At 36.9% G+C, this 24,753-nt stretch overlaps 2 protein-coding genes and 1 long non-coding RNA gene across 11 annotated transcripts in view; 2 read left to right on the top strand and 1 right to left on the bottom strand.

The window, feature by feature from the left end:
• Positions 1-516: 516 nt before the first annotated feature.
• On the top strand, positions 517-8,422 carry LOC123761695 (uncharacterized). Of its 3 annotated transcripts, XM_045747803.2 has the most exons (4): positions 521-623; positions 709-891; positions 2,763-3,289; positions 7,116-8,422. In XM_045747803.2, exons 3-4 carry the CDS (start codon positions 2,839-2,841, stop codon positions 8,138-8,140), a joined length of 1,476 nt encoding a protein of 491 aa, XP_045603759.1. In that variant the 5' UTR covers positions 521-623; positions 709-891; positions 2,763-2,838; the 3' UTR covers positions 8,141-8,422. The 3 variants fall into 3 exon arrangements, with proteins under 3 accessions (XP_045603760.1, XP_045603759.1, XP_045603758.1); XM_045747804.2 differs by lacking the exon at positions 709-891 and having other exon boundaries at positions 517-623; XM_045747802.2 differs by lacking the exon at positions 521-623 and having other exon boundaries at positions 630-891.
• Positions 8,423-10,177: 1,755 nt separating this feature from the next.
• Positions 10,178-24,753, bottom strand: part of LOC123761696 (ankyrin repeat, PH and SEC7 domain containing protein secG) — a 59,764-nt gene continuing 45,188 nt past the window's right edge. For 6 of the 7 annotated variants that reach the window (XM_069330652.1, XM_069330653.1, XM_069330648.1 and 3 more), the window contains 5 exons: positions 20,200-20,447; positions 18,464-18,770; positions 16,937-17,129; positions 15,036-15,146; positions 10,178-13,703 (listed from right to left, as the gene is read on the bottom strand). In XM_069330652.1, coding sequence (XP_069186753.1) covers positions 13,071-13,703; positions 15,036-15,146; positions 16,937-17,129; positions 18,464-18,770; positions 20,200-20,447 — 1,492 coding nt within the window. In that variant the 3' untranslated portion in view covers positions 10,178-13,070. Of the gene's footprint in view, positions 13,704-15,035; positions 15,147-15,202; positions 15,343-16,936; positions 17,130-18,463; positions 18,771-20,199; positions 20,448-24,753 lie in introns of those variants that run through there. The other variant, XM_069330654.1, reaches the window with a different exon arrangement.
• Positions 13,584-24,345, top strand: LOC123761697 (uncharacterized). Its single transcript, XR_006773250.2, has 3 exons — positions 13,584-13,721; positions 14,677-14,835; positions 18,421-24,345. It is a non-coding gene; the product is annotated as an uncharacterized lncRNA (long non-coding RNA).

Genomic DNA, 24,753 nt, shown 5'->3' with positions numbered 1-24,753 from the left:
TGTTTGAGAGATTGGAATTAACGCAACAAAGGAAGCGTAATTAGTATTAAGCTTTAGTAATTAGCATTAATTATGCAGCGTAATTACGGAAGTAACATAATTAGGCTACTGGACCATACCAGTAGCGTAATTACGGAAGTGTAATTAGTATTAAGCTTTGGTCTATGGTATTTTTTTCCCCCTTACACCTTGCCCAAAACGCTGTGGGGTTTAAGTAAATTAGTGGCTTTAGGTATTGTATGTACTAGCTCTATCTATAAATCCAACGTTCTGTTTGTAACTCATCTTCTATGTATGTACTTTTACTTGAATAAACATTTTATTTGATTTTGATTTTGAAGAAAAAATTAATTAAATTGTTTATAAGTTTTAGCAGATAAGGAAATGCATACAAAATTAAACTATTATTAACATGCAGTCTATAGACTACAAAAATAATAAATATACAAATTAATAAAATAAACAAATTAATAACATAAACAAAAATACGTCTTGTAATTTAAAAAATGGCAAAATAAATGGTGAAGACGTTGGGTGCCGGAGCCGCCAGGCATATTACCGGCTCACGAACGGCTGAGGCGACCAATGAGCGTGGAGTTGTAAGCGGCTTGTGACCACACGAGGTAAACGGAGAGAACAATTGTAAATAGTAAACAAACAAATTTATCCCGTGTATTATATCCCAGGTATGACGTTCTTGCTTTGTAGGAAGTGGAAGAGAGAAGAAGGAGAATTCTCACCTCCAGAAGAGGAGAATTTGGATATTGAGATGGATAACAAGCCTTTGCGTGTGCCTTCTGGGTTATACGTTGTTTAAAAAGACACTGTCAAGATGCTTCTTGTCTTTAGCACGTGTTGACGAAGACGAGGGAATTGTAGCTGACAATTATGGTAAGTTTGAACCTAAATCCCTGTAAAGCTGAAAGGTCCCTGATTCGACTCCTGTAGCAAGACAGAAACCTTGGGCAGGTTTTCTTTAACCCGATATTTCTATTCACCTAGCTGTAAATAGATACTCAGAAGTTTGCCAAACCAATATACCTGGCACATATATTGTATGGGGTTCCTGGCTAGCCTTGTCTTGGTTGTTTAAATGCATGTTCTTAACTGTATAAACATCAGAGGTCCACGGTTGTTCAACTTCCTCCCAGCGAGTATAAGAAATATTACCGGAACAACCGTGGACATCTTCAAGAGAAAACCAGATAGTTTTCTTCAAGGAGTGCCGGACCAACCGGGCTGTGGTGGGTTGTGGGCCTGCGGGCCGCTCCAAGCAACAGCCTGTTGGAACAAACTCTCACAGCTCAAGCCTGGCCTCAGGCCAGGCTTGGGGAGTAGAACTCCCAGAACCCCATCAAGCAGTTGACTCGAAGTCAGGTTGAATGATGAAAAGTAGTGTCGTAGAGGTCAGTTTCGGTGCTTTTATTGCTCATACAGTAATATATTTCAACAACCTAGGTGGTGGCATGAATAGTAATACCTGTATCAGCAAATTTGCAAATGACACGATAGTGGGATGCATAGTAAACTCGGATGAGGACTCGGTTGAATTCTAGAATGACCTCATCACATTGCAGAACTAGGCATAAAATTAGCAGTTGCAGTTCATCATGGATAAGTGCTAAGTGCTAAATTAAGGAAATAACAGTAACACCATCTACCAGATGATGACGTCAAAATGTTGTGAAAGAGATTTAGGAATTATAATTAGCAGTAATCGGAGACCTACCCAGCAGTGAATTAATGTATATTACACACAGAAATCACAATAGCGTGATGCATCAAATGAATAAATCTACAAGGGCTGTGATGAGGATTCGAACCTACGTCCGAGAGCATCCCAGACGTTGCCTTAATCGACTGATCGACGACATGGTCAAAAGAATTGAAACCAGAAGTTCTACTGAACTGACTTGGATTCTACAGCCTCTCTGCAGTTTGTGTCTCGGAGAGGCTGCAGGATCCAAGTAAGTTCAGTAGAACTTCTGGTTTCAATTCTTTTGATCATGTCGTAGCTCAGTCGATTAAGACAGCACCTGGGATGCTCTCGGACGCAGGTTCGAATCCTCGTCACAGCCCTTGTGGATTTGTTTATTAATGTATATATCACAGCAAATAGAACCATTAATCACAAGTCATTTGTTTATATGTTTAAATTAAGTTACTATCAAAAGAAAGTAAAAAGCTTTGAATACTATTTAGCACCATCTGTGGTACAGACAAGCATTCTACTCCTGTCCCAATATTATCTGAGAACCACTAACACTAGCCACAACACTAACTTGTGTAAGGAATCATTCAGGACCTTGTATACCACATATGTAGACCAATCCTGGAGTTGAGGCGGGACCAAAGAGAGAGCTCATCCCCCGCAAGCGCAACTAGGTAACTAGGTAAGTACTATGTAAAAAAAAATTGTAAATACCAGTATGTAAAAATATGTAGCAACATTAAGACAATTTGCTCATTAAGTAAATTTGGTGTTAAATTATTGTGGGATGGAATCTGAAAATAATTCTCAGTTATATTGCTTCATCATTTTGTTCGAGTGAACACCAAGAAATTATACCCTTAGTTAGCTACCATATTGTAATTAAGCACTGTACAGTACTGTATATGTAATTAAGATTCTGACATTCACATAATAAATCTAAGAAATTTGTGAAGTACTTAACTTCAAATAAAAAATCAGGTACAGTATTTTGCACATGTAAATATTTGTTGTCATTTGTATCATCAATAAAAAACAAAAATTCTTGCAGGTTTGAATGTGATAGAGAGCAACTACTGATACTGGCATTTTTGTATGGCCTTACAAGTGGCATAAGTTATAGCAAAATGGGTGATGGTTCCAATAAGTTATCATTCATCAATAAAAACTTTGTTATTGACCAAGAATCATATATTAAAACTGAACCACCCACAAGCTTAGAGGATCTCAGAGATATAGATGATAATGTTTATATATATTGTGGGAATGAAAGTGACCCGAGTAGTACTCTTGTGGATGAAACGGGCGATAAGAGCCAAATTATTACTGTGTCCCAAGATGAGGATCATCAGAGCACTGTCTGTCGAGTCTGCAATAAGACGTACAAAAATAAGAGCAGTTTGTCTACTCATCTACGAGTCAAACACAATCTCTCTGCTGAAAATCGTGCAAAAATGCCTTGTTTGGAACCTGACTGTGGCTTTCGTGGGAACCGCATAGCTAGACTTATTTCCCACCTGATTCGAGCTCACAAGATGAAGTTCCAGTGTGAGAAAGTGACTTTTCAGCAGAAAGATGGTAAGAACTGTTTTATACCTGATACAAATAAGAGCTCCTACACCTGTTCTTGACAGTACTATACTGTACATAGTAACATAGTACAGTACAGTACAGTACTAAGAGTACATAGCTTTAATAAATAATTATTAGTTTTGTGAACTACAGTACAGTATTTCCATTTTTTATGCATATACTAAACAGTATAATAGTTTTGCCTAATGATTTAATATTATTTTTGTTGACTCCTGGAGTTACTCTATTTATAGTACTGTACTCAGAATATGAATGTGATTACATACAACTCCCAGTTTCATGATCATTAGGTGATCTTCAGTTGGTACTACAGTACAGTACAGTACTTGCCAAAATGTATTTTGGTATTTCATCAAGAAATTCATTACGATATCACAGTATCATTACTTCTCCTTTCTTATTATTAATGGTCCATCCTGTACTATTATCAAGTCATGTGGTAATAGTCTAGGACAGACTGAAAAGTTGACTATCTTTTGAGTTGTAGTTGCTTCTCCATCTTTTGAGTAGTAGTTTGGTCATCATATCTTCAGTCACATTATTGTGACTCATCGTCTGTCTACAGTATCTGTATAATTCATTCTTTGTACTGTGTGAGTATCTAGTAGATTGCTTTATTGCTTTCTTAAATAACTCTTAATTTTTCAGCTTTCTCTCACATTGTCCACTCCAAAATATATTGTAAATCTTCCCCTGTTCATGTTATCATATTGTCAGCTGATCAATTGAAGATGATGTAGGGATAACTTTTTTTCCAGCTCTTTTATTCATTTATTTTTGTCAATGTTCTTTTATCTTCTGTTTGGTTAACTTCGGCATCTTCTTTCAATTGATATTTCCTTGTTCTGTGCATCTTATTTGCAGTGGTTGTTTGACAATTTATGAGGCTTTGATTTATGTGACCCCTCCAGTTGTCTGTAAAGCTACACTAACTTTCTGCAAACTTTTTCTGGTGAGGTGGGGGATTGTCACCTCTGTCTGCACCTCTGTTAGGGGGCTAGGTTTTCGCTCTGGTCCCAGGTAGGGGATAAAACAATTTGCAGCTGATGACCTTTGAGTATGATGTAATCTCAGGAAGTTAGCTTCAGGGAGCCACAGAGTTTCCTCCAGAAATTGGCATTCCATTACATTCAGTACTGGGTTTTTACCTGTAATTTATATTACAAAGCTTTGAAAAAAAATACTCTTAATAATAAAAGGGTAAATGCCAAACAATGAGTCGAGTTACCCAAAAACCTAAAAAGTTCGCTTTAATCATGCTTCAGTAGCCTCTATTCCTCTTTCTAGCTTTCTCTAAAAGTGATTCATCTTTTATAATGCATAAAATAATGTGTGGTCTGGTCAACTTACTTTAGCCACGTTATTGTGACTCATCGCCTACTTCTGAATGATTGTTTTAATTCTTATAGCAGCCTCTATTTTTGTTTCTTGCATTATGAACAGAGTTAAACTTTCATTTTCTTTACCATGCAATTTAAGTGGTAACAGTCACTCTTTAACAGTTTGTAAAGGATCTTTGTAATAATAGTACAGTATCATTACATATTGCCAACGTATATTGAAGTCAGCCTGTCAAAGCACAGTGTATAAAATTATATTTGTTTCTTTTTTAGGAGTATTAACTTGAGTATTGTACAGTATTCTATTCTATCCCTACCCCCATATCTGTCCAACCCTAATTAGCATTTATTGCTAGGCTTAAATAAATTTAGAGTTGTTGGCAATTCTCTTTCCAGAAACATGTTATCATGTAACTGAAACCTTTGCATGTAGAACATAAATCTTCTCATTTATTTATCTAGTCTGCACTACCTTTTTCTGATTATAAAACTTCTTCACTTGATTATAAATTATAAAACTTTTTCTGATTATAAAACTCATTCATATGGTCTTATAGGCTCAAACAATCTTAGTATGTTTTCAATCCCACCCATTGCCATAATATTTTCTTTTAGTAAGCTTAATTATTTCATCTTCATAGAACAGACATTAAAATCCTCGGTCTTCAAAAGTCTATTTTTTTTCCTCATAAATATTGTATGATGCTATATAGTTGTACTGGCTTACACTTCCTCCTAATAATTATCTTATAAGTAAGCCTATGCAAACAGCTCACAACTTTTCCTGTATTGGATTTTGTAGATTCAGGGTTATATAGAAATCACTTTTATGGCAAGTTTCAGAGCGTGCCAGCAAATTTCATATTTGTGGATTGAGAATGAATTAGCTTTGATAATTTACGTTAATATTTGGGTCTACTGTTGGCAAAGTGTCTGACTTCGTTACTCCTAACATTCTTGTGTTTTAAAAACTTTTTGGGTTATATTTTTTCATCTTTGCACATCCCCAGAATTCTGGACTTTGTGTGCTTAATTTGTGGCTGGAAAGTGGTGGGAGCATTAATTATTAAATGTTAAAATTCATGTTTAGTTGAGTAAGGAGTTAAAAAAAAAATGGACATTTCAAAGTATCTGGAACCTAACCCTATGTTTCACATGTATGTACATAATATTTTGCAATTTTTTGGGAACATAATCCTTACACAAATCAAGGGCCACCTGTACTGTATACAGCGAGATTATTAAGGAAGTTTGAAAAAATTTGGATAGATATGTTCTTACATAATGGTTATCTTGAGATGATTTCGGGGCTTTAGTGTCCCCGCGGCCCGGTCCTCGACCAGGCCTTCACCCCCAGGAAGCAGCCCGTGACAGCTGACTAACACCCAGGTACCTATTTACTGTTAGGTAACAGGGGCATAGGGTGAAAGAAACTCTGCCCATTGTTTCTCGCCAGCGCCTGGGATCGAACCCGGGACCACAGGATCACAGTCCAGCGTGCTGTCCGCTCGGCCGACCGGCTCCCTGGCTTACACTTTTGATTACTGTACGGTTACTGTACATAAATTACTGAACTAAATATAGTGCCAGTAGCATCAAACAGGCTGTTTTCAAAACATGTCATGGATTGGAGGTTCCCATTGCTTGGTATAAAGATTTCTTCATTCTCCAAATTTCATCACTTATATCTAAACTACTGATCACTTAATTTCTATTATGCTGAATAAGTTACTAATGTATAGCAGTTTTAATCTTACTGTACCTGTGTTTTGGAAGCATGTAATTTTCAAACTGCACAGAAAAAGTTGTAACCACTACCTGTGATGCAGGTTTCTTGCACCCAGAATTTTTTAATATTGTACAATTTTTGCATCTTTGATGTTAATTAGATGATCACTTTGAAGATGCTAATGAATTTTATGAATATCTTAAAGTATATCTATGGTACCTAAATAATATAGAGCATACACATGCATAATATTTTTAAGTGCAAACCTTGCTGTCTCTCGAGTTCCTTTTAGCTTCCGTGTATTACTATTCTTAAATTTTTACAGAATTTAAGTTCTTGCTTCTCTAGTGTAAAATATGACTACTCTTTTGAGTTCCAATCATTCTTCTCCTTTTGTGTCACAATATTTAGTGATGTAGCTTCCTCTTTTATTTTATAAACTTCAACTTTTTTCTTTCCTATTTTTTATATCAGTCTTGGTGTTAGATGTTACTGTAGTTTATGTGCATTATCTGTTTGCAGCCCAGACATGAAATCCAGGACTTTCAGCACCCTCTGATTTAAACACATCTGGCAACTTCTGTATCCAGGGGAATGATTGCCTGAAAAAGAGCCAAGGTGTTATTTGGGTATTTGTATCAAGGGAGTAGGTTACTTTCTTTAACTTTCATTGAAGGTACCAGGCTGTTTAAGCTTCATTTTTTATTATCAAAGACATCAATTCACCCCTCCACTTTTACAGACTTTTGGAAATGGAAGAAAGAGGCAGAGGAAAGGTGTCGGGCTTCGTATTCAGCACAAACTTCAGCAAAGACAATGGTGTCTGGAGATGTAAAATTCTTCCTACGTTGTCGACGTAGTGGTTTCATTAAGCCCGCAGATTCAAAGATGGCTGTGTCACGACCGCACTTTGTGAAGAAAGGGAGCATAAAGATTAATGCTGTGTGCACATCATTTATGGAAGTAATGTTCATGAAGGAAGGAGGAGCCACAGTTCACTTTTGCAGGACTCATTATGGTCATGATGAAGATGGCTCTCATCTCAGGATGAACAGTGAGGAAAAAGAGATGATCAAAGATCTCATCCTTGAGGGCTATTCTGCTTCCAAGATAATTGCCATTATGAAAACTCGTATGCCTGCTCATCGGCACCAACTCTTGAAGTATGCCAATGTCCGTAATATTTCTGTTAAACAGAATCTCTTTATGACTCATGGCAAGGGACTTGTTGGAGGTAGTCGAAGGGTATTTTTAAGGAAGATACCAAAGTGCCTTTTGGTAAGACCAGATGATGATTCCTCCATGAGTTTACAGGTGGAAAATGAAATAGAAGTAGAAGCAGAAATGACAGAAGCAGATAATTCTTATCCAACTTTAATTGTTCAGACTGGCTCTCAGCAGAATATGGTTTATAGTGAAAACCTAGAATTGAAACAATTACGTAATGAAATTCAAACAAAAATTGAAAGACTATCTCGATTAGCAACAGGCTTAGTTTCAGACACAGCATTAAGACACTTAGGTGAGAGTTTAGATAGTATAGCAAAAACAATAGAAAATGAGAAGAATATAGAAGTAATTCCAGAAATTCCTGAAGTTTCAAGTATAAAGCAACAAAACATACTTTTGCATAAAGATACCGATGGCAACTCTGTCCTCCTACTGTGTTCTAACAAAGATATTGAGGATCTAATAGGTGACACAAATCTGAATGTAGACTGGAGGAAAGCAAATGTAAATGTGTCGATAAAAAAAGAACAAATTTAAAGAGTAATAATAGCTTAATATAATTTTGTAAACTTTTATTGATCTGTCAATGGTATTGATAAGCTGGTGGTGAAACTAATATACGTTAGTAGGTATGGCAGAAATAATTGGCATCATTAAAGACAATGAATTATTTCAGTATCATTCCAGCTATGATAATGATGCATGGCATTATATTGCACATTTATACAATCTGAGAAAAGTGTTTTTATGCCTTATTATTAGGGCCTTATTTTATGTGTGAAATATATCATTTAATGTCAATGCAACTTAGTCTCCTTATCTCTGATGGCTTATTCTTTTCCTGGGGGATCACCTTGGTAGCTCCCTGAATCAGTCTCACTGAGATGGCTCTCCACTACTGGGGGTCACATCAGTTGCAGGCATCCTGTTTGGCTTACTGGATAGCAGAGCTGGAACCTGGCCCGTGCCTCACAGAGGCACAGAACGGGGGGCTATTATCATCACCCTCAGTAGTAAAGCATCCAGAAACTCGGCAAAGCTTTACAAACAACTGCAGGGTTCATAGAAATTGAAACACTAAAATGACCAAATGACTGAAATAATTTGGAATAAACAATTAGTTTACTCTAACCTAGCTAAAACCCATTAGTCCCTAGTACAGTACCTACCTAGCTTCAACCCATTAGCCAGCTGTGTGCCATATACTTTTTGTGTGTTTTCTTCCTGGCTTGGTTGTGTGGACTTTGCTTGTTTTGTGTTTCAAGCAGCATGCACTTGGGGTACTCTTCCCTGGGTGCTCATTTAGTGCTGCCTCTGCACTAATAGATACTTGTCTGGTGTGTTCAGGGGTTTGCCTGAGAGTCCTTGCCAATGGGGGTGGAGAGGCTCACTCTGGGATAGGTCATGAAATGTTCACTCCTCTGTGTAGGTCCTAGGTAGGGGCACCCTGCTTGGTTATGAGTGGGATTCACTAGGATACACATGTGCTTTTTTTATATGGCACACAGTGAATACCCTTTTAGCTGGGTTGTTACAGGTTGTGTTTGATGTCTGTTTTTTCGGAAAATGTCCCTAGTGCCTGGATGCCCTGCTTGGCTAGCTTGCCTTCAGGCTTTGGTATTTCCCTGCAGTCTAATGTGGCTCATGATGGATGGACCTGTCAAATCCATACTGACTACAGTATCTGCAAGTTTGAAGAGTGCTTGTCGATCTTGCTATCTGGTGACGATAATTCTGTCTGCCACCGTCATAATGCTTGTTCAGTCACGTGACACTATGACCCAGAATCCTGTGACAATTGCATTCACTGAGAGCATATTTAGGTTCTCCATGAACCTGTTTTACATCAGGAAGCTTACCAGGCAGCTGCTACTTTATGGGCTAGGCTTGCCCATCTTCGACTTTTGCAGTATGATGCAGACTTGGATGCCCTAATGTTGGACATTAGTTCACCAACTCCAAAGTGGAGTTGGTGAACTCCACTTTGGCTAAGTCTGCAGCTCCTGTTCCTTTTCCTGCAGGGGGTGTGGTTGGCCCTGCTTCTGGTCTTTTCTCCTAGTTCCAGCTCTGAAGGTTTTGGGGTTTCTGAGTCATTGCAGGGTTTAGCTCGGGGTGTAGCTCATCCTTTTGTGGGGTGATCCCATATGTTTTTCAACAGCAGAGGCAGTTGAATCCAGTAATCCAGTTTCGATAGTACAAAAGAAGAGTGCAAATAGAGAAGTGTTAGTGTCTATCAGCTTCCCAGGAAGTATGGGACAAGACTTTAAATAAGGTAAGGACTTTAGAGCAATCAACTCGGAGGTAAGATATTGGGGAGACCAAGACAAACAAATGTCAAAGAGCAATCCATAAGTTTAGCAGAATCTTTATACAGAAAGGGACTACCATTGAGTGTCATTAGATTACAAAAAATACTTGATTACTATTCTTTACTTTCAAAATTAATATAATTCCTAAATTCTGTAATAATATCTTAAACTTTGTCATTACTGTTTTGTCCCAGAAATTTTATATTTCTAAAGCTGCCTATAGAGGGGCTCCAAAAAGCGTTTTAGGTCTTAGATTGCAAAGATATTACTTTCAATCATTTATTTAAACTCTACAAAAGTTTCATGTATTCATGTCCAGAGTGCCACTTTTGCATATGAGAAAGTTTCTCTCCATAAATACAGTAAAACAACAAATTTTAGCAGAGGAACTGTTTTAGATTATCACTTTTGCCCCACACACTTTTAATTGTGAATATAGTAATTGGCCTTCTCTACTTCTACTCACTCACCTAGTTATGCATGTGGGGAGTTGAGCTTTGGCTCTTTGCTCTTGCATTCCAACAGTTAATCAACTGGTGTACAGGTTCCTAAACTTATTGAACTCTATCATATCTACATTTGAAACTGTATGGAATCACCCTCCACCACATCACTTCCTTATGCATTCCATTTATTAACTACTCTGACATTGAAAGGTTTTTCCGGTGTCTCTTTGGATACTCATTTGGATACTCAGTTTCCACCTGTGTCCCTCTTGTGCAAGTACTACCCATGTTAAATAATCTGTCCTTATCTACCCTGTCTTTTCCCCTGAGAATTTTTTATCTGCTCATCATGTCTCCCAGAACTCTTCTGTCTTCCAGCGACATGAAGTGCAATTCATGCAGCCATTCCTCGTAACTTATAGCTCTTAGCTCTGGGACTAGTCTATTGCATACCTTTGAATCTTCTCAAGCTTCTTGTGCTTTACAAGTTAAGGACTCCATGCTGGAGCCACATACTCTAAGGTTGGTCTTGCATGTGTGGTATGCAAGGTTCTAAATGATTCCTTACACAAGTTTCTCAAGGCAGTCCTGATGCTCTTCAGCCTCGCATAAGCCACTGATGGTTTTCTTTTGGTGTGGGCTTCAGGAGACAGGATTGGTGTGATATCAACTCCTAGATCTTTCTCTCTGTCCATTTCGTGGAGAAATACTTTTCCCATTCGGTACCCTGCATACCAATTTGGAGACATTCCCCCCTCCAGTTCCCTCCACATAGTTTTATTACCTTACATTTACTTGGGTGGAACTTTAGTAGCCATTTGTTGGACCATTAAGTGTGTGTGTGTGTGTGTGTGTATGTATATATACATTTCATATCAAATACACATACTGTACAGTGGTACAGTACTTTCATTTTCAAATTTAATTCATTCCCAGAGACGGTTCGTAAACCGAAACAAATTTTCCCATAAGAAATAATGTAAATTGAATTAATCCGTTCCACACCCCCAAAAATATTAACCTAAAAATACAATTTATGCATACTACTACTACTACTAATATTTTGTACTACAGTATATACAAGTATATCTTCCCTTTAATGAGGACTCTTGGTGGTGTATGGAAGATGGTAAGGATGGGTAGCTCTCCGAGAGGTGTTGGTGTTTCGAAGGGGAGTCCCCTTCCATTATAACATGAGGCACTGATGACATTTCTGGGGTGTACTCTCTCTTACGTCTTGCAGGAATACCACTAGGACCTGGTTGTGGCTCACTGCTTGCTTGTCTTTCTAAGAATCTATCTAAAGACACTTTTTTTTTTTCCTACATTTTAACACTTGTCTGTAGTGAGCCATCATATTGTCATTAAAAAGGTCAATGGAACTGCCTGCTACAGCTTTATCTGGGCGAGTCATCAGCAAAACTTTGCAGTTCTTCCCATACTTCATACATTTTCTTAATTTTTTTTTTTTTGACAGACTTCCCCGCCCTATGGCAGCCAAAATATCCAACTTACGATTTTTATTATTATTTTCCCGTGATCAGGGAACACAAATGAACACTTTTATAAGATTATTTTTTGCGCCTGTGGGTGTTGAAGGCCAAATAGCCCCCCCGAGCAGCTTAGGGGTTAATAAAAATATCCATTAAAATAACTTGGTTATGCAATAAAACAAACTATATGTGCAATCTCTCCAGAAAATGAGATTATATTGTCATGTGGCAGGAATTAATTTAATATCCATATAATTAAACTTTAAATATTTAATACTACAGGCTCAGGACTGAAATTAATAAATTACACATTACTAAATTATTAGTCATCAGTTAGAATAAAACTCTTCCAATTATTACTAGAACCCACAAATAAACCATTCAGTTGATGTGTCCTCTGACCGGGAAGGAGGCGGCAGCCAACATCAAGCCTTTCCAACTAACACGTGTAATTTGTCAGTGTTAATTGAAGCGCTCCGGTGGTATTCACAATAATCGGTACCTATTTCTACAGGTGTATTCGACTATGACACTGCAGGGAAGTGCTTAAATTTTGTCTTACCTAGTTCTTAGTTGGGCAATATAAGATCTTTTAGGTTTGATGATTATATGGCATGCCAAGCCCAAAATGGGCGAATTAATTAACTCGAGTAAATCAAGTCAAAATTATGCCATAAATATTACAATAAAATTATATAATAAAATTATAAATATTATAATAATAATAATAAATCAGTCTAGTTTGTGCCTATCCACATTGTATTATCTTGGCAGGGTGGAGTCGGGACAACATTGATAGTGAAGAATTGCCATTAATGTTTAGGCGACATTGCACACAGACGATGCCATTACAGCAGGGCCTACTCACATGTTCGACAACAGTTCCATGATAACTTTTGAAGCCTTCTAGTCAGATTAGTATAAGTGAATTATAGCCTTATCACATCTACTAACGTTTAAATACAGTCGAGTGACAATAATAATGTTAACCGTTTAAATATGGTACAATATAACAAAATTTAACAAACATAACCCCCAAATGTGTGAAGTGGAAGTTTATCAGTGATTATAAATAATAACCTATACATTCCGCTTAATAAAATAATTAATCAATTAAAATAATTACAGTCCATTCAATAAATAAATATATTTAATAAAATAATCATTGGTAGATTATCCCCACCCCACAAGTCCTGCTACTTATTCTTGCTGCATATTTCTACCTGTTTGCATTAATAAGCTCAAATTGTTTCGTTATATATTGCTGAAGCTTATCAATTTTCTCACTTATATCATGTATTTCATCTGAAACCTCTCTCTCATTCTCACTTAACTCTTCAAACTGCTTTTTCTGATTAGGTAAATGTTGTTTAAGACAGTTACACTGGCTGCTGAAGTTTACTTTATAATCCTCTGGTATCCAAAAAACATAATACTTCTTCCTCAAGATAGGATATAGGAGGTCAAAGTCCATTGTCATCTTCACAAAAGCGAGAGTGCGAAGGTCCTTGTTCACCTTTCTCTGTTTATTTCTACTGTTATCTAACATTACAAAGCAGATAACAATGGTTAATGTGACAAACAATGTCGTATTGACCCACTGATATGAAAATATTTTAAGGAAAGTATTCAATGCTTGATTGTTAGCAGTTTTTCCTTTGCCACTTATTTTATAAACAGAAAATATCACAATTCCTACAAATAATAGAGGAAAGATAATCTTGAAGAGGGTGCGAAAAAGGTGGATGGCATGGTGAAAGAAATTGCTGCAGCAGCGTTCATTCCTCATCAGCATGATGAGGCACATCCAGGATGTGAGCACAGACACCACGCCCACTTGCCACTGCCAGTCCTGACCAAATACCATTATGTAAGTGTTAGTATTAAAAATTATAGGAACCTATAAAGAGAATACAGTATTATGTAAAACAAAGAGTTTAGTAATATGATTGTATAACTTCATATTATTTGTATGCTAGTTAAAATAAGAGACAAAATGCAAATCATGTGCAAAAAGAACATGCTTTCAAAGACAGTACTTGAAGCTTAGTTTATAGTCTGTTTTGTAACATAAGATGTGTCTTTATATAAACATGAACATATCTATAAACTGTTCATACATTTTAAATGTGCAGTTTTTCAGATTCAGGTGTGAGCTGCATTTCTACATGCAGTCACCTTTGTTGTTAAAGATTATCATTAAAATACTGTAGTGTATATGCTTTAATATACAGGCAGCCCTTGATTTGCACGAGGGTTATGTTCCTACAAAGGTTATACAACAAAAAATCAAACTACATGAGAACAGTTTCATTCCAAAGACCTTCAAAATGGCCTCACTTTTCCACTTTTTACTAATTAAAAAAATTTCATTCTAAAATAATAGTATATATAGTTACTATGGATGGAAGTACAAAATATGGCCTGTTACATAAAAAATGGTCCACATTTTGTACTAGTCATTTTGTAAAGACAAAAAAAATGCAACAACCAAACCTAACGTTTTCTAGACTTTTCTTTTCTAGATTTTCTATAGTCTGCACTAAATTAGGCGTTAAATTGTTAGGTATAGGACCAATTAGGTTTAGGGTCAGTCTTTCATTCTGTTATGCCCTTTAGAATTTCAATACTGTAGCATAAAACATAAGTCTTGTTTATGGTCCTTGTATACAATTGTATACAGTACATAATTGTATACAATACCTTGTATACAATGGTCCATATATACATTCCATCCATAATAGCTAAATGTTCTATCATTTTTTGAGGGTAGAATGCAATGAAGCACTTATTTTAATATTATCTAATGTTCATTCATTTTCCAGTGACAAATACAGCAAATAATGATGTCCAGAATTTTGGGGATGAGCAGTGATTTATGAATACCACTTAACCCAAAATATTCGTAAAACACAAGAATGTACTCTGTGGGAGCCCATCACTCTGCTGAGAAAGTGGTAGACTTGAAAACTTGCTCAAGTTAGGTATGTTAAAATTTTATCTATGCTCAACCTGCGTTGGATTTAAAAATCCAACTTTGAAACTTCGTATAAAAGTATTTATCTGCATACCACCAAATATACATACCCTAATACTGCATAAATCATGGGCTGCCTGTGTGAACTAAAGCATAAGTTGCACTGAATACTGTACTGTACTTGTAAAAAAGTCTTCTTTATCATACCTCTCGTACAAAGGTGTTTCGTGAGCAGGATGTAAAATTGCTAATGAAAATGATGCTGGTTGCAGCCCACGGCAGAAAAATGTTTTCTATTTTAAAAAACCTTTTTCTCAGCTGTAAAGAAAAGTAACATTTGGCATCACAATCCCAATAATTTTATTTAAAACTACAGTATAACAATTCCTGTATTTAACAAGAAATACAGTTTTAGTTTTGCAATGTTTCACACAAAATAAGAACTTGGGCACTCGGTTTTAATAGCCAAATAATCACGTGAGAAGAGTGCAAGATTGTATGCCAGCTGATATATCTGGAAAATTCGAGTACATCAGAGAGGAAGTAGAAGTGTTGAAAATTCAATGTCACAATTTTTTTTAACTAGTTACACAAAATTACTTTTTTAGACATTCCCTAAATGTTGTAAAGAAAAAAAGAATAAAGTACAGTAGTTGTGGCATGGAATAGTGGTACAGTAGTGTATTGGGTAAAAAAAAAGTTATGATTGAACAATTGTATAAATATAACAGAACATATCAAGTGTAAAAATTATTGAGGCATAACTGTAGTTTATTAGCCAATGATGCTGCAAGTGTAGCAACTTTGGGTACATTCTGTAGTTATGTGCCCCCCTGATATGACTTAGTAGCTGGAAGCCATCTCACCGAGATGGCTTCAGGGGAATTATAAGGAGTTTCCAAAGAAAATAGAATCTAAATATTTGACTAACTTTAACATTAGCTTAACATTCATTATAAAAATTAATTTACTCTATTATTAATTTATCAGGAAGATTTTTATCATGTACAACCACTAGTATATAATCAATGCACATTACAAGTGTGTTTAGTTTTAATACTAGCATTGAATGTGGGACTTACAAAAGTACACTCTTCCAAATACTTATACAGTGGAACCTCAGTTTTCAAATGCCCCTCTTTTCAAATTTTTCGGTTCTCAAGCTCAATTTCGTTGAAAAAATCAACCCAGTATTCGAGGTTTGCTCGGTATTCGAGTTTATTGATACAAATATGCGCCGACTAAGCACATGGCGTACTTCAGTTTACCAGAGTCTCCTGCCTAGTGACTACCACACTTGAATTCTTTGTAAAGACTTTCATTGTTTTTTGTGCTTTTTTGGTTTCTGAACATAAAAGTTCTTATTATATATCATGCCATGGGTTCCAAGAAAGTCAGTGGTAAAGTTCAACCCAAGAAAGTAGTTGTGCAGATGACAATAGAGAAATAACAAAAGACATAACATTGTCTCTCTATAACATTCATAGCGAGACAATGTTATGTCTCACTACAAACAAGTGTTAAAACATAGGGAAAAACATATGTCTATAGACAGATTCTTAGTAAGACAAGCAAGCAGTGAGCCACAACCAGGTTCTAGTGGTATGCCTGCAAAACGAAGGAGATAGAGTGCCCCAGAAATGTCATTAGTGCCTGATGTTATACTGTAATGGAAGGGGACTCCTCTTCCAAACACTAACACCTCTCCTCGTTCCCCCCCCCCTCCCTTCCACACCGTCTTCCATACACCAACAAAGGTCCTCAATAAAGGCAAGATATATTTTGTACTACAGTATGTACAAGTATAAGTAGTATAGTATATACAAAATGTATTTTTAAGTTAACATTTTTGGTGGTGTGGAACGGAATAATTCAATTTACACTTTCTTATGTGAAACTTTGTTTCAGTTTTCAAACTGTCTTTGAGAATGGATTAAATTTGAAAATAAAGGTACCACTGTACAACTTTAATATTCACGTATGTACTCGTTGCTTGTTAGGGGGATCTTCGTGAACCTGACAGACTGCCTGACCGCCCCCCCCCCTTGATAATAGGAAACTAAATAAAAATGTTTAATACTTAATTTTGTTAAAGCAAACTTACTTACCTTTGTTATTTTGTAAATGTCATGCAGAATTCCAATTACAAACATGAAAACAATTATGTGGCCAAGGACATTAGGGACTTTGCCCTCTTTTTGTAGAAGCTCCTTCACCTCTGGTCCAACAAGCTGTTCATCTCCAGGAGGGCACACTAAGGACCGTGTTAGGTTGTATGTGTGTTCCATATATGCCCAGTCCCTAGATAAACAATACAATATGAGCTCTATAATATAGATGTACAGAACAAAATCTAATTGTTGCCCTATAGATATGCATGCTTCCGAATCTCAAACATCATTATTCACCTTGAGAGCACATGATGATGTATCTGTGAGAAAATATGGTAGCTGTGTGATGAGACTGAACCTGAATACCTGAACTCTCTGGACGCACGGACTACCGACTGGACCATGATGGGCTAAAAGTATATTACCAGAATTACTACTTGACTTACACAGGGTTTGGTACTGGATGGTAAATTCTAAACTCCAAGTAAGCCAAGTAGTATTTCTGGTAAAATACTTTTAGCCCATCGTGATCCAATCAGAGGTGTGTGTGCTCAGAGGAGTTCAAGTTTGCGGGTTCAGTCCCATCATACAGCCACCTTATTTTATCATTATTATCATTATTATTATTATTATTATTAATTTAAACCATTGAAGTAAGTGATTTATGGAGACTGTAAATGTAAAATGCAACTGTTGATTGAATAAGGCACTGCACTACAATATTCAGATAACTGTACAGGATAACAATATTAATTATAACCTAACAGATCTTGCATATTTAGCCTGAAGACTGATAAGGTAAAAATAGTTTAAGCAAAATTTAGTGCATTACTAGAACTGCAAACTAACAGGCCCAATAAATTTAACTTAAACCAACCCCAACCTATCGTATCCTATAATATAGTTCGCTCAACTGAATGGTCCTGGGTTTGATCCCCATGAGGACACACATTGGGGCATGTTTGCTTATACCTGATGCCTCTTTGTCTAACAGTAAATAGGTACACAGGATTTTGACAACTATTGTAGATTGCATCCTGGGGAAGGTCAAGCATTGGTCTAAGGAGACCTTGATAAGCTAACAGGCTTCCTGTCCCCAACAACGAGAAACAAAACCTAATGTGTGTATGCTACTATAAAAATTAAAAGAATGAAATGGTGATGTTATAGTTTGGTGCTGTGATCAATTGTTTTTTGTATAGGGTACACTTTGCTGAAAATTATCAACTTTTAAAAATACACCTTTCATGAACCTTGTGTAATTATGATACCAGAATATGGAAGAGCTGCCTGAAATAATCCTCTAGAATTACCCTGATAATTTCAAAATAAAAATTATAAGCAAATATCCTTTAAGAGCTTTATGTAATTACCTGGACAAAATTAATAGTGTTATTACCATGACATGAAATCTTTTGCTAATTAGGCTCTTGTATAGTTGTCAGTATACACAAATTGTTAGATTTCTTTGTGATTTTCAGGATGTAAAAGTGAAGCCACATGCAGTAATAGCCACATAATTACCAAGATATTGCAGTGAAGATTGTTAAGAGAAGTGCCAAGAGGAAGGTCAGAGTTAGACAAACATAGTGATGTATTCTGATGTAGCTGAGCCACTTGTATCGGAGCCAGTAGGTGATGAGCGGGTGCTGCAGGAGGTGGTGGTGGTTGTATCGAAGGATCCACTCCATGAGGTGGTCGGAACGCCAGGCCTGGTCCACCGGGGCCACTATTGCTCCCGCTGCCAACCCTCCACACTCTGTTTCAAAAGGCTGTCTTGGTTGTGAGTCCTGTGGTCTTGTTTGTTTGGTATCATCACTTTCTTCTTTTCCTGCAGTTAAAAGATTTCAAAATGATTCACAATAATGTGGCTGAAAATTAATCACCCATCCCACACATCTGAAAATGGGGAATTGACAATGTTTTGGTCCATTCCGGACCATTATCACAATTTGATAATGGTCCAGAAAAGATCAAAACCTCACAAATCTGAAAATTAAGAATTGATGAGTTGGGTATCTTAAAAGTGTTTAACACAAGTAATACCAAATCTTACGTTTAGTTTCATCGAGCATATCATTTGTGAGGTTGTATGCTGTTACATGTTTTTATTTAATTGATGTAACACATTCTTAATTTAAGTTGGTGTAAAAACCTTTGGTGCAGTGGTTAGCACTCAACAGCTTGCCTAGCAACAGAGAATAACCTGGTTTCCAGCTTTGTGTAGGGCTGGACGACTTGGCACCATTATTTCACCATTTACCACTGCACCCAGCATTAATTGTGGATATAATTGTAAAGTGATAAGCAGATCATGCTCTGGAGAAAAGGAATAGGGTACATGCTTCAGAAAACTTCTGGGAGGGAGAGCTCTTAACAAGTCTGATTTACCTGAGGGCTACTCTTTCTAGTGGCCTCGAGGAGGACAGAAAGCTGGCAGCTTGTCAAAGGTCTCCCCATTTGTTCTGAAGATTTTTCGAGCTTGATTTTAAAATTCAGCAGTGTTTTGGTATTTATGGCTTCGGTGAGGTTTTGTGGGTTTATAACTCTATGGGTGAAAAAGCATCTCTTGTTTTGTTCTACATTGTGGCTTGCTGAGCTTGAAACCATTGCTCCTTGTGTGTGTTACATTTGACCTTTTGAAAAAGTTGTCTGGCTCAATATCAAACATATTTAAATGTTTGGATATGATCAGCCTTGTTATGTCTAGTTTGCAGTGTTGTTGGCTCTGTGGCCCCTCAACAATTCCTGGTATGATAGTAGACGTAGATCTGGAATGATCTTTGTTGTCAGCTGCTTTAAAGAAAGTTCAGCACCAATGTCTTTCTGAATACAAGTCTCCATGCTTGGATACAATAATCCTAATTCATGTAGGGGAGGTCAATTTTTGTTTTGTTTACTTTATCTTGCTATTGTCTTCTGTATTGTTCTACCTTTTGGGTGGTTATCCTCTACTCTCCACCTCTGTGAGGTGAGCCATGACTTGGCTTCTGGTCCCTAGTAGGTTTTTAATGACTCATAAGAGCCTTGTATAATTTGACATGTGTGGAGCTATCCAGGTGATCAGCAACAGGGAGCCACTATGGAGCCTCCCCAGAAAATATATTATGCAATAAATATAAAATATAAAAAAGGCAGGGGTGAAACAGGCTCATGCCTGGTTCACCTGTGGGTAGCTTGAAAGAAGACTCCAGAACATATATTAACAAAATACAGTGTATGGATGGCAATAATAAATTCCCTTTAATCACATTTTATACCTGGTATTGGGTATGCCTCATCCAGGTAATGCACTAGGTAACATCTTTGTGGCTTTTGCAGTGTCTTGTCGCACTCAGTAACAGCTGGAGTTGGTATGCACTTGTCCAGTACGCTCTTGACTAAGTCTGGATAGTTTTTAACTAGCAGCCTTAAATTCCCATTCTTCTGCTTTTCCACTAAAATTTCTTGTGAGGGCATGAAAGCTTCCTCCCAGAAGCAGCTGTCTATGATACTTTCCACCATTTTCCTGTAATTGAAGATCATAAAAGAAATTTAAGAATGGTACTTACAGTGGTACCTTCGTTTATGAATTTAATCAGTTTCAAGAGACGGTTCTTAAACCAAAACTAATTTTCCCATAAGAAATAATGTAAATTGAATTAATATTTTCGGGGGTGTGAAACAGATTACGGTAACTTAAAAATACATTTTATACATACTACTACTTATATTTTGTACAACAGTATGTACAAGTATATCTTATCTTTAATGAGGACTCTTGTTGGTGTATGGAAGACGGTGAGGAGAGGTGTTGGTGTTTGGAAGGGAAGTCCCCTTCCGTTATAACATCAGGCACTGATAAGATTTCTGGGGTACTCTCTCTCCTATGGTTTGCAGGCTAGGACCTGGTTGAGGTTCACTGCTTGCTTGTCTTACTAAGAATCTGTCTAAAGACACATTGTTGTTCCCTACATTTTAACAATTGTCTGTAATGAGATATCACACTTTCATTAAAAAGATCAATGCAAAAGCCTGGTACAGCTTTATCTGGGCGAGTTTTATCAGCAAAACTTTGCAGTTCCTCCCATACTGCACACATTTTCTTAATGAGGAAGGAACATCCTCTATTGCCTCTACTCAACTATTTTCTTAGGTTGAACTTTACCACTGACTTTCTAGGAACCCATGGCGTGATATATAATAATTACTTTTATGTTCAGAAACCAAAAAAAGCACAAAAACAATTAAATTCTGCACAAAGAATTCAAGCACAATTGTCAGTAGGCGGGAGACACAGGTAAACTGATGTGCGCCTTGCCCATGCCACCAGGAACCACACACTCAGTCGACCCATACATGTATCAACAAATTCGCCAAGCAAGGCGAAGCTCGTATACTGAGTTGAATTTTACAAAGAAATTGATCTCATAAACCAAAAAATTCATAAAGAGGGGCATTCGTCAACTAAGGTTCCACTGTACAGTATTTCGTTTTTATACTAAATCACAAAGGTGGTTATTGTTGCAAATGTTACTATACTAATACAGTAATCATGGCATAAAAATTCCTTTATAATTACAGTACATGGTATGTATACTGATTATGCTCCTATGGTTTTCAAAGTTATGGTTGGTTGTAATAAAGTACTGTACACCAAGTTAACCAATCATTTGAACCTAATAAAAGAACTGCAGAAGGCCTATTGGCTCATATATGAATGAGCTTAGGATGATATAAATAGGGGTTGCCTCATGTGGGTAAATAGAACCATACAGTATATATATATATATGAATGACACTTGTCAGGATATAAATAGGAGCTGCCTAGTATGGGCTATAAGGCAGCTTCCATTTATTTCCACGATAATAAATAAGAGCTACTTTTGTATGGGCCAATAGGCCTTATGCAGTTTCTTAGTTCGTATGTTCTTGCTGATACATGCATGTCAGTGTAAAACTGATTGTTTAGACATCCAAAGTTAACACCGAGAGCAAGTCAAGTGTTGACAGATAGGCTGGGCCACCACATCCTCAACTTATTCACTGTACAAAACCAGCTACAATGTAGATATTCATTTTATTTCCACTTTTTCGTAAATTTAGCATTCAAATTAATCATTCTACAGGTATAAGGAAGAGGATTTTGCTGAATTTTTTGGTGCATTGGCAGACATGCATGTAAATCCATAGCTTGATGTTAGGGGTTAAGTTGCACTAGAACCTTCCCAGGTTAGGGAATTCAGCATAGGAGAAATGTAATTTAATGAATATTAAGGTGTGGGAATAGGCCCATGAAAATTAGCATACTCTAATTTCCCTAAAATTCTGCTAAGTAAATGACTCGTGAGTAAACACATCATCAGAAATCCACGTAAACACTAAAGTGACAGTTCAGTGTAATATTATAATTTTAAATCAGCTGAAAATGAGGGTTAGAAGTGATCACAGTGAATACCAAGTCAAATAGTTCAGTATGAATAAATGGCCAGAACAGGAGTAGACAGTTATTAGTGATTCATTTGTTTTCAGGCTCTCAATTATTTTAGAGGAACAAAAGTGGCAACACTTCCATTGTGCTTAACTTGTCGGCCATAAACTGGAGTCCACATAGGTGTACTACAACCGGAGAAGTTATATATAACTATCTACGGGCTCACCATAGCCCGTGTTACTTGGAACTTTTTGTTCCAGGTAGCGAATCTTTAACAACAACAACAACAACAGGAGAAGTTTAAACTACTGCACTACACTATGTGATGAGTAGCTGCACCCCTATCTATTTTTAACATACTGAAGTAATAAATGCATAAAATATAATTTAGTTACAATATAATTATGTACTGTTAGAAAGTGAGATAGCAAGATAGTATTCAGAGATTTCATACAATATAACAAAATAGGGAACTGGTAGGTCTACTTGTCATCCTCAGGAAGTCAGTGGCTTAGACCTTCCTAGATAAGTTTGGTGTAAATACAAAAGATGATAACTGCATAATGTGAGGAATGCAGACAGTAAGTCACAATAATGTGGCTGAAAACTAGACATTAACCCACAAATCTGAAAATAAAAGAATTGATGACTTGATAATGGTAAGGATGGATTCAAACATCACCAATTCCTCTTTTTATTTCAGATTTATGGGTAGGACAGCTGAGTGGACTGCTTGTGATTCGTAGTCCTAAGGTTCCGGGTTCGATCCCCGGTGGAGGCGGAAACAAATGGGCAGAGTTTCTTTCACCCTGATGTTCCTGTTCACCTAGTAGTAAATAGATACCTGGGAGTTAGGCAGCTGCTACGGGCTGCTTCTTGGGGATGTATAACGAAAAGGGGAGGACCGGGCTGCAGGGATGCCAAGCCCCGAAATCATCTCAAAATAAGGATGTCATGTGAGGAATCTCTTAAAACTTGCACACAGGGTATCACATGCTATACGATGGGTCTCGACTTCTGAACAGCTGACTTACAAGCAGCATCCTAAGTCCCTGTTTTTGCCTCTGGATCTACTATACAAACTAGTTCCCTCATCCTCCATAAAACAAACAGTTCCAGGGACCCGGCCCCAGACCTCAGTTGACTCGCCACCTTAGTTCTGTTGCTGAAGCTGTACCTACTGGCATCATTTTGGTCAATTTTTTCTATCCTTACCATCTAATTACACTTACTCAGAAAATACAAAAATTTAACAAATCATAACTAAAAAACCCAGCATTGAACGTAATGAAACGCCATTTTCTGGGCGAGACCCGGAGCTATACCAGGCTGATATACTAATGTCAGACTTTGGCATCAGTCATGTGAATGGAGTTCTAGGGCCTACCGGGGACCACAGCCAAAACCTGGCCCCCTCAGAGAGGGAAGGGAAGCAATGGCCTATAGAAACCCCTATGTTTCTGGGGCTCCCCCCAGAAAAAATAACCAGCTAACAAAATCTTAAAAGAATGCTGTGTTTTAGGCCAGTTTGTCTACTTAGCACAGATAGCTGAAATGAAGTTCTTTTATAATTAAAAGTTTTTGTATTTTTTATTTGTGTGCCCACTTACCACTGTGATTGTCTACATACCCCACTCTGTGGACAGTATGTAACCAATTTTACTCATATTTCCTTGTTCAACATATTTACCTGTTTTTGGTGTTGTGAACATTAATTACTATACTCGTACCATTTCTAAAAACTGCAGTTTCTAAATCCTATCACTTGTAAACTATTTGCTAAATCTAGTTAACAAAAAAATGGTAACTTTTCATTTAGTTTTAAGCATTACCCCAGTAAACTTTTAAACAAATCACCTAATTATCTTTGCGCTATGATCGAGGCACGCAGCGTATTAATGACGTTCTGTAATGTACATTTCTTATGTATGAATTCTCCACTCTATCATGTATGAAATACATGTACTTTTATATAATTAAAATATTATTATTATTATTATTATTATTAGTACAGGATAAACTTTGATACAAAATGCATCAGCGGTGCTCTTATTCACATGGCAAACCTAGTGCACCTTACAACAAAATGCTCCCAAACACAGGGCTTCACATAGGAGTCAAAAACTTGTGTACTACTCAGGGGGAAGGCTTTCTACAAAGTACCCTAGCCTCTCAAGGGAAAACTACTGAACACACAAAAGAAGTCACTCTTTGTTTAGGGGCAATTCTAAATGAACAATTAGGGAATGGCTGCCCTAAACACATGCAGCTCAAAGCATAAAATAGACCCAAGTCCACTCAACAACTGAGGCTTGTAAATACACATACATGAAGCAAATTACTAAAGGTTAGGAACAGTGCACAAGCAAATGGAGGGCCCCACAGGAGAATCAAAAGGTTA

The sequence above is a fragment of the Procambarus clarkii genome, chromosome 24, assembly GCF_040958095.1.
Source record: "Procambarus clarkii isolate CNS0578487 chromosome 24, FALCON_Pclarkii_2.0, whole genome shotgun sequence".
In the NCBI taxonomy this organism is placed as follows: domain Eukaryota; kingdom Metazoa; phylum Arthropoda; class Malacostraca; order Decapoda; family Cambaridae; genus Procambarus; species Procambarus clarkii.
The sequence above is the reverse complement of the archived record's forward strand: the minus strand, read 5'-3'. Positions and strand labels throughout refer to the sequence as shown.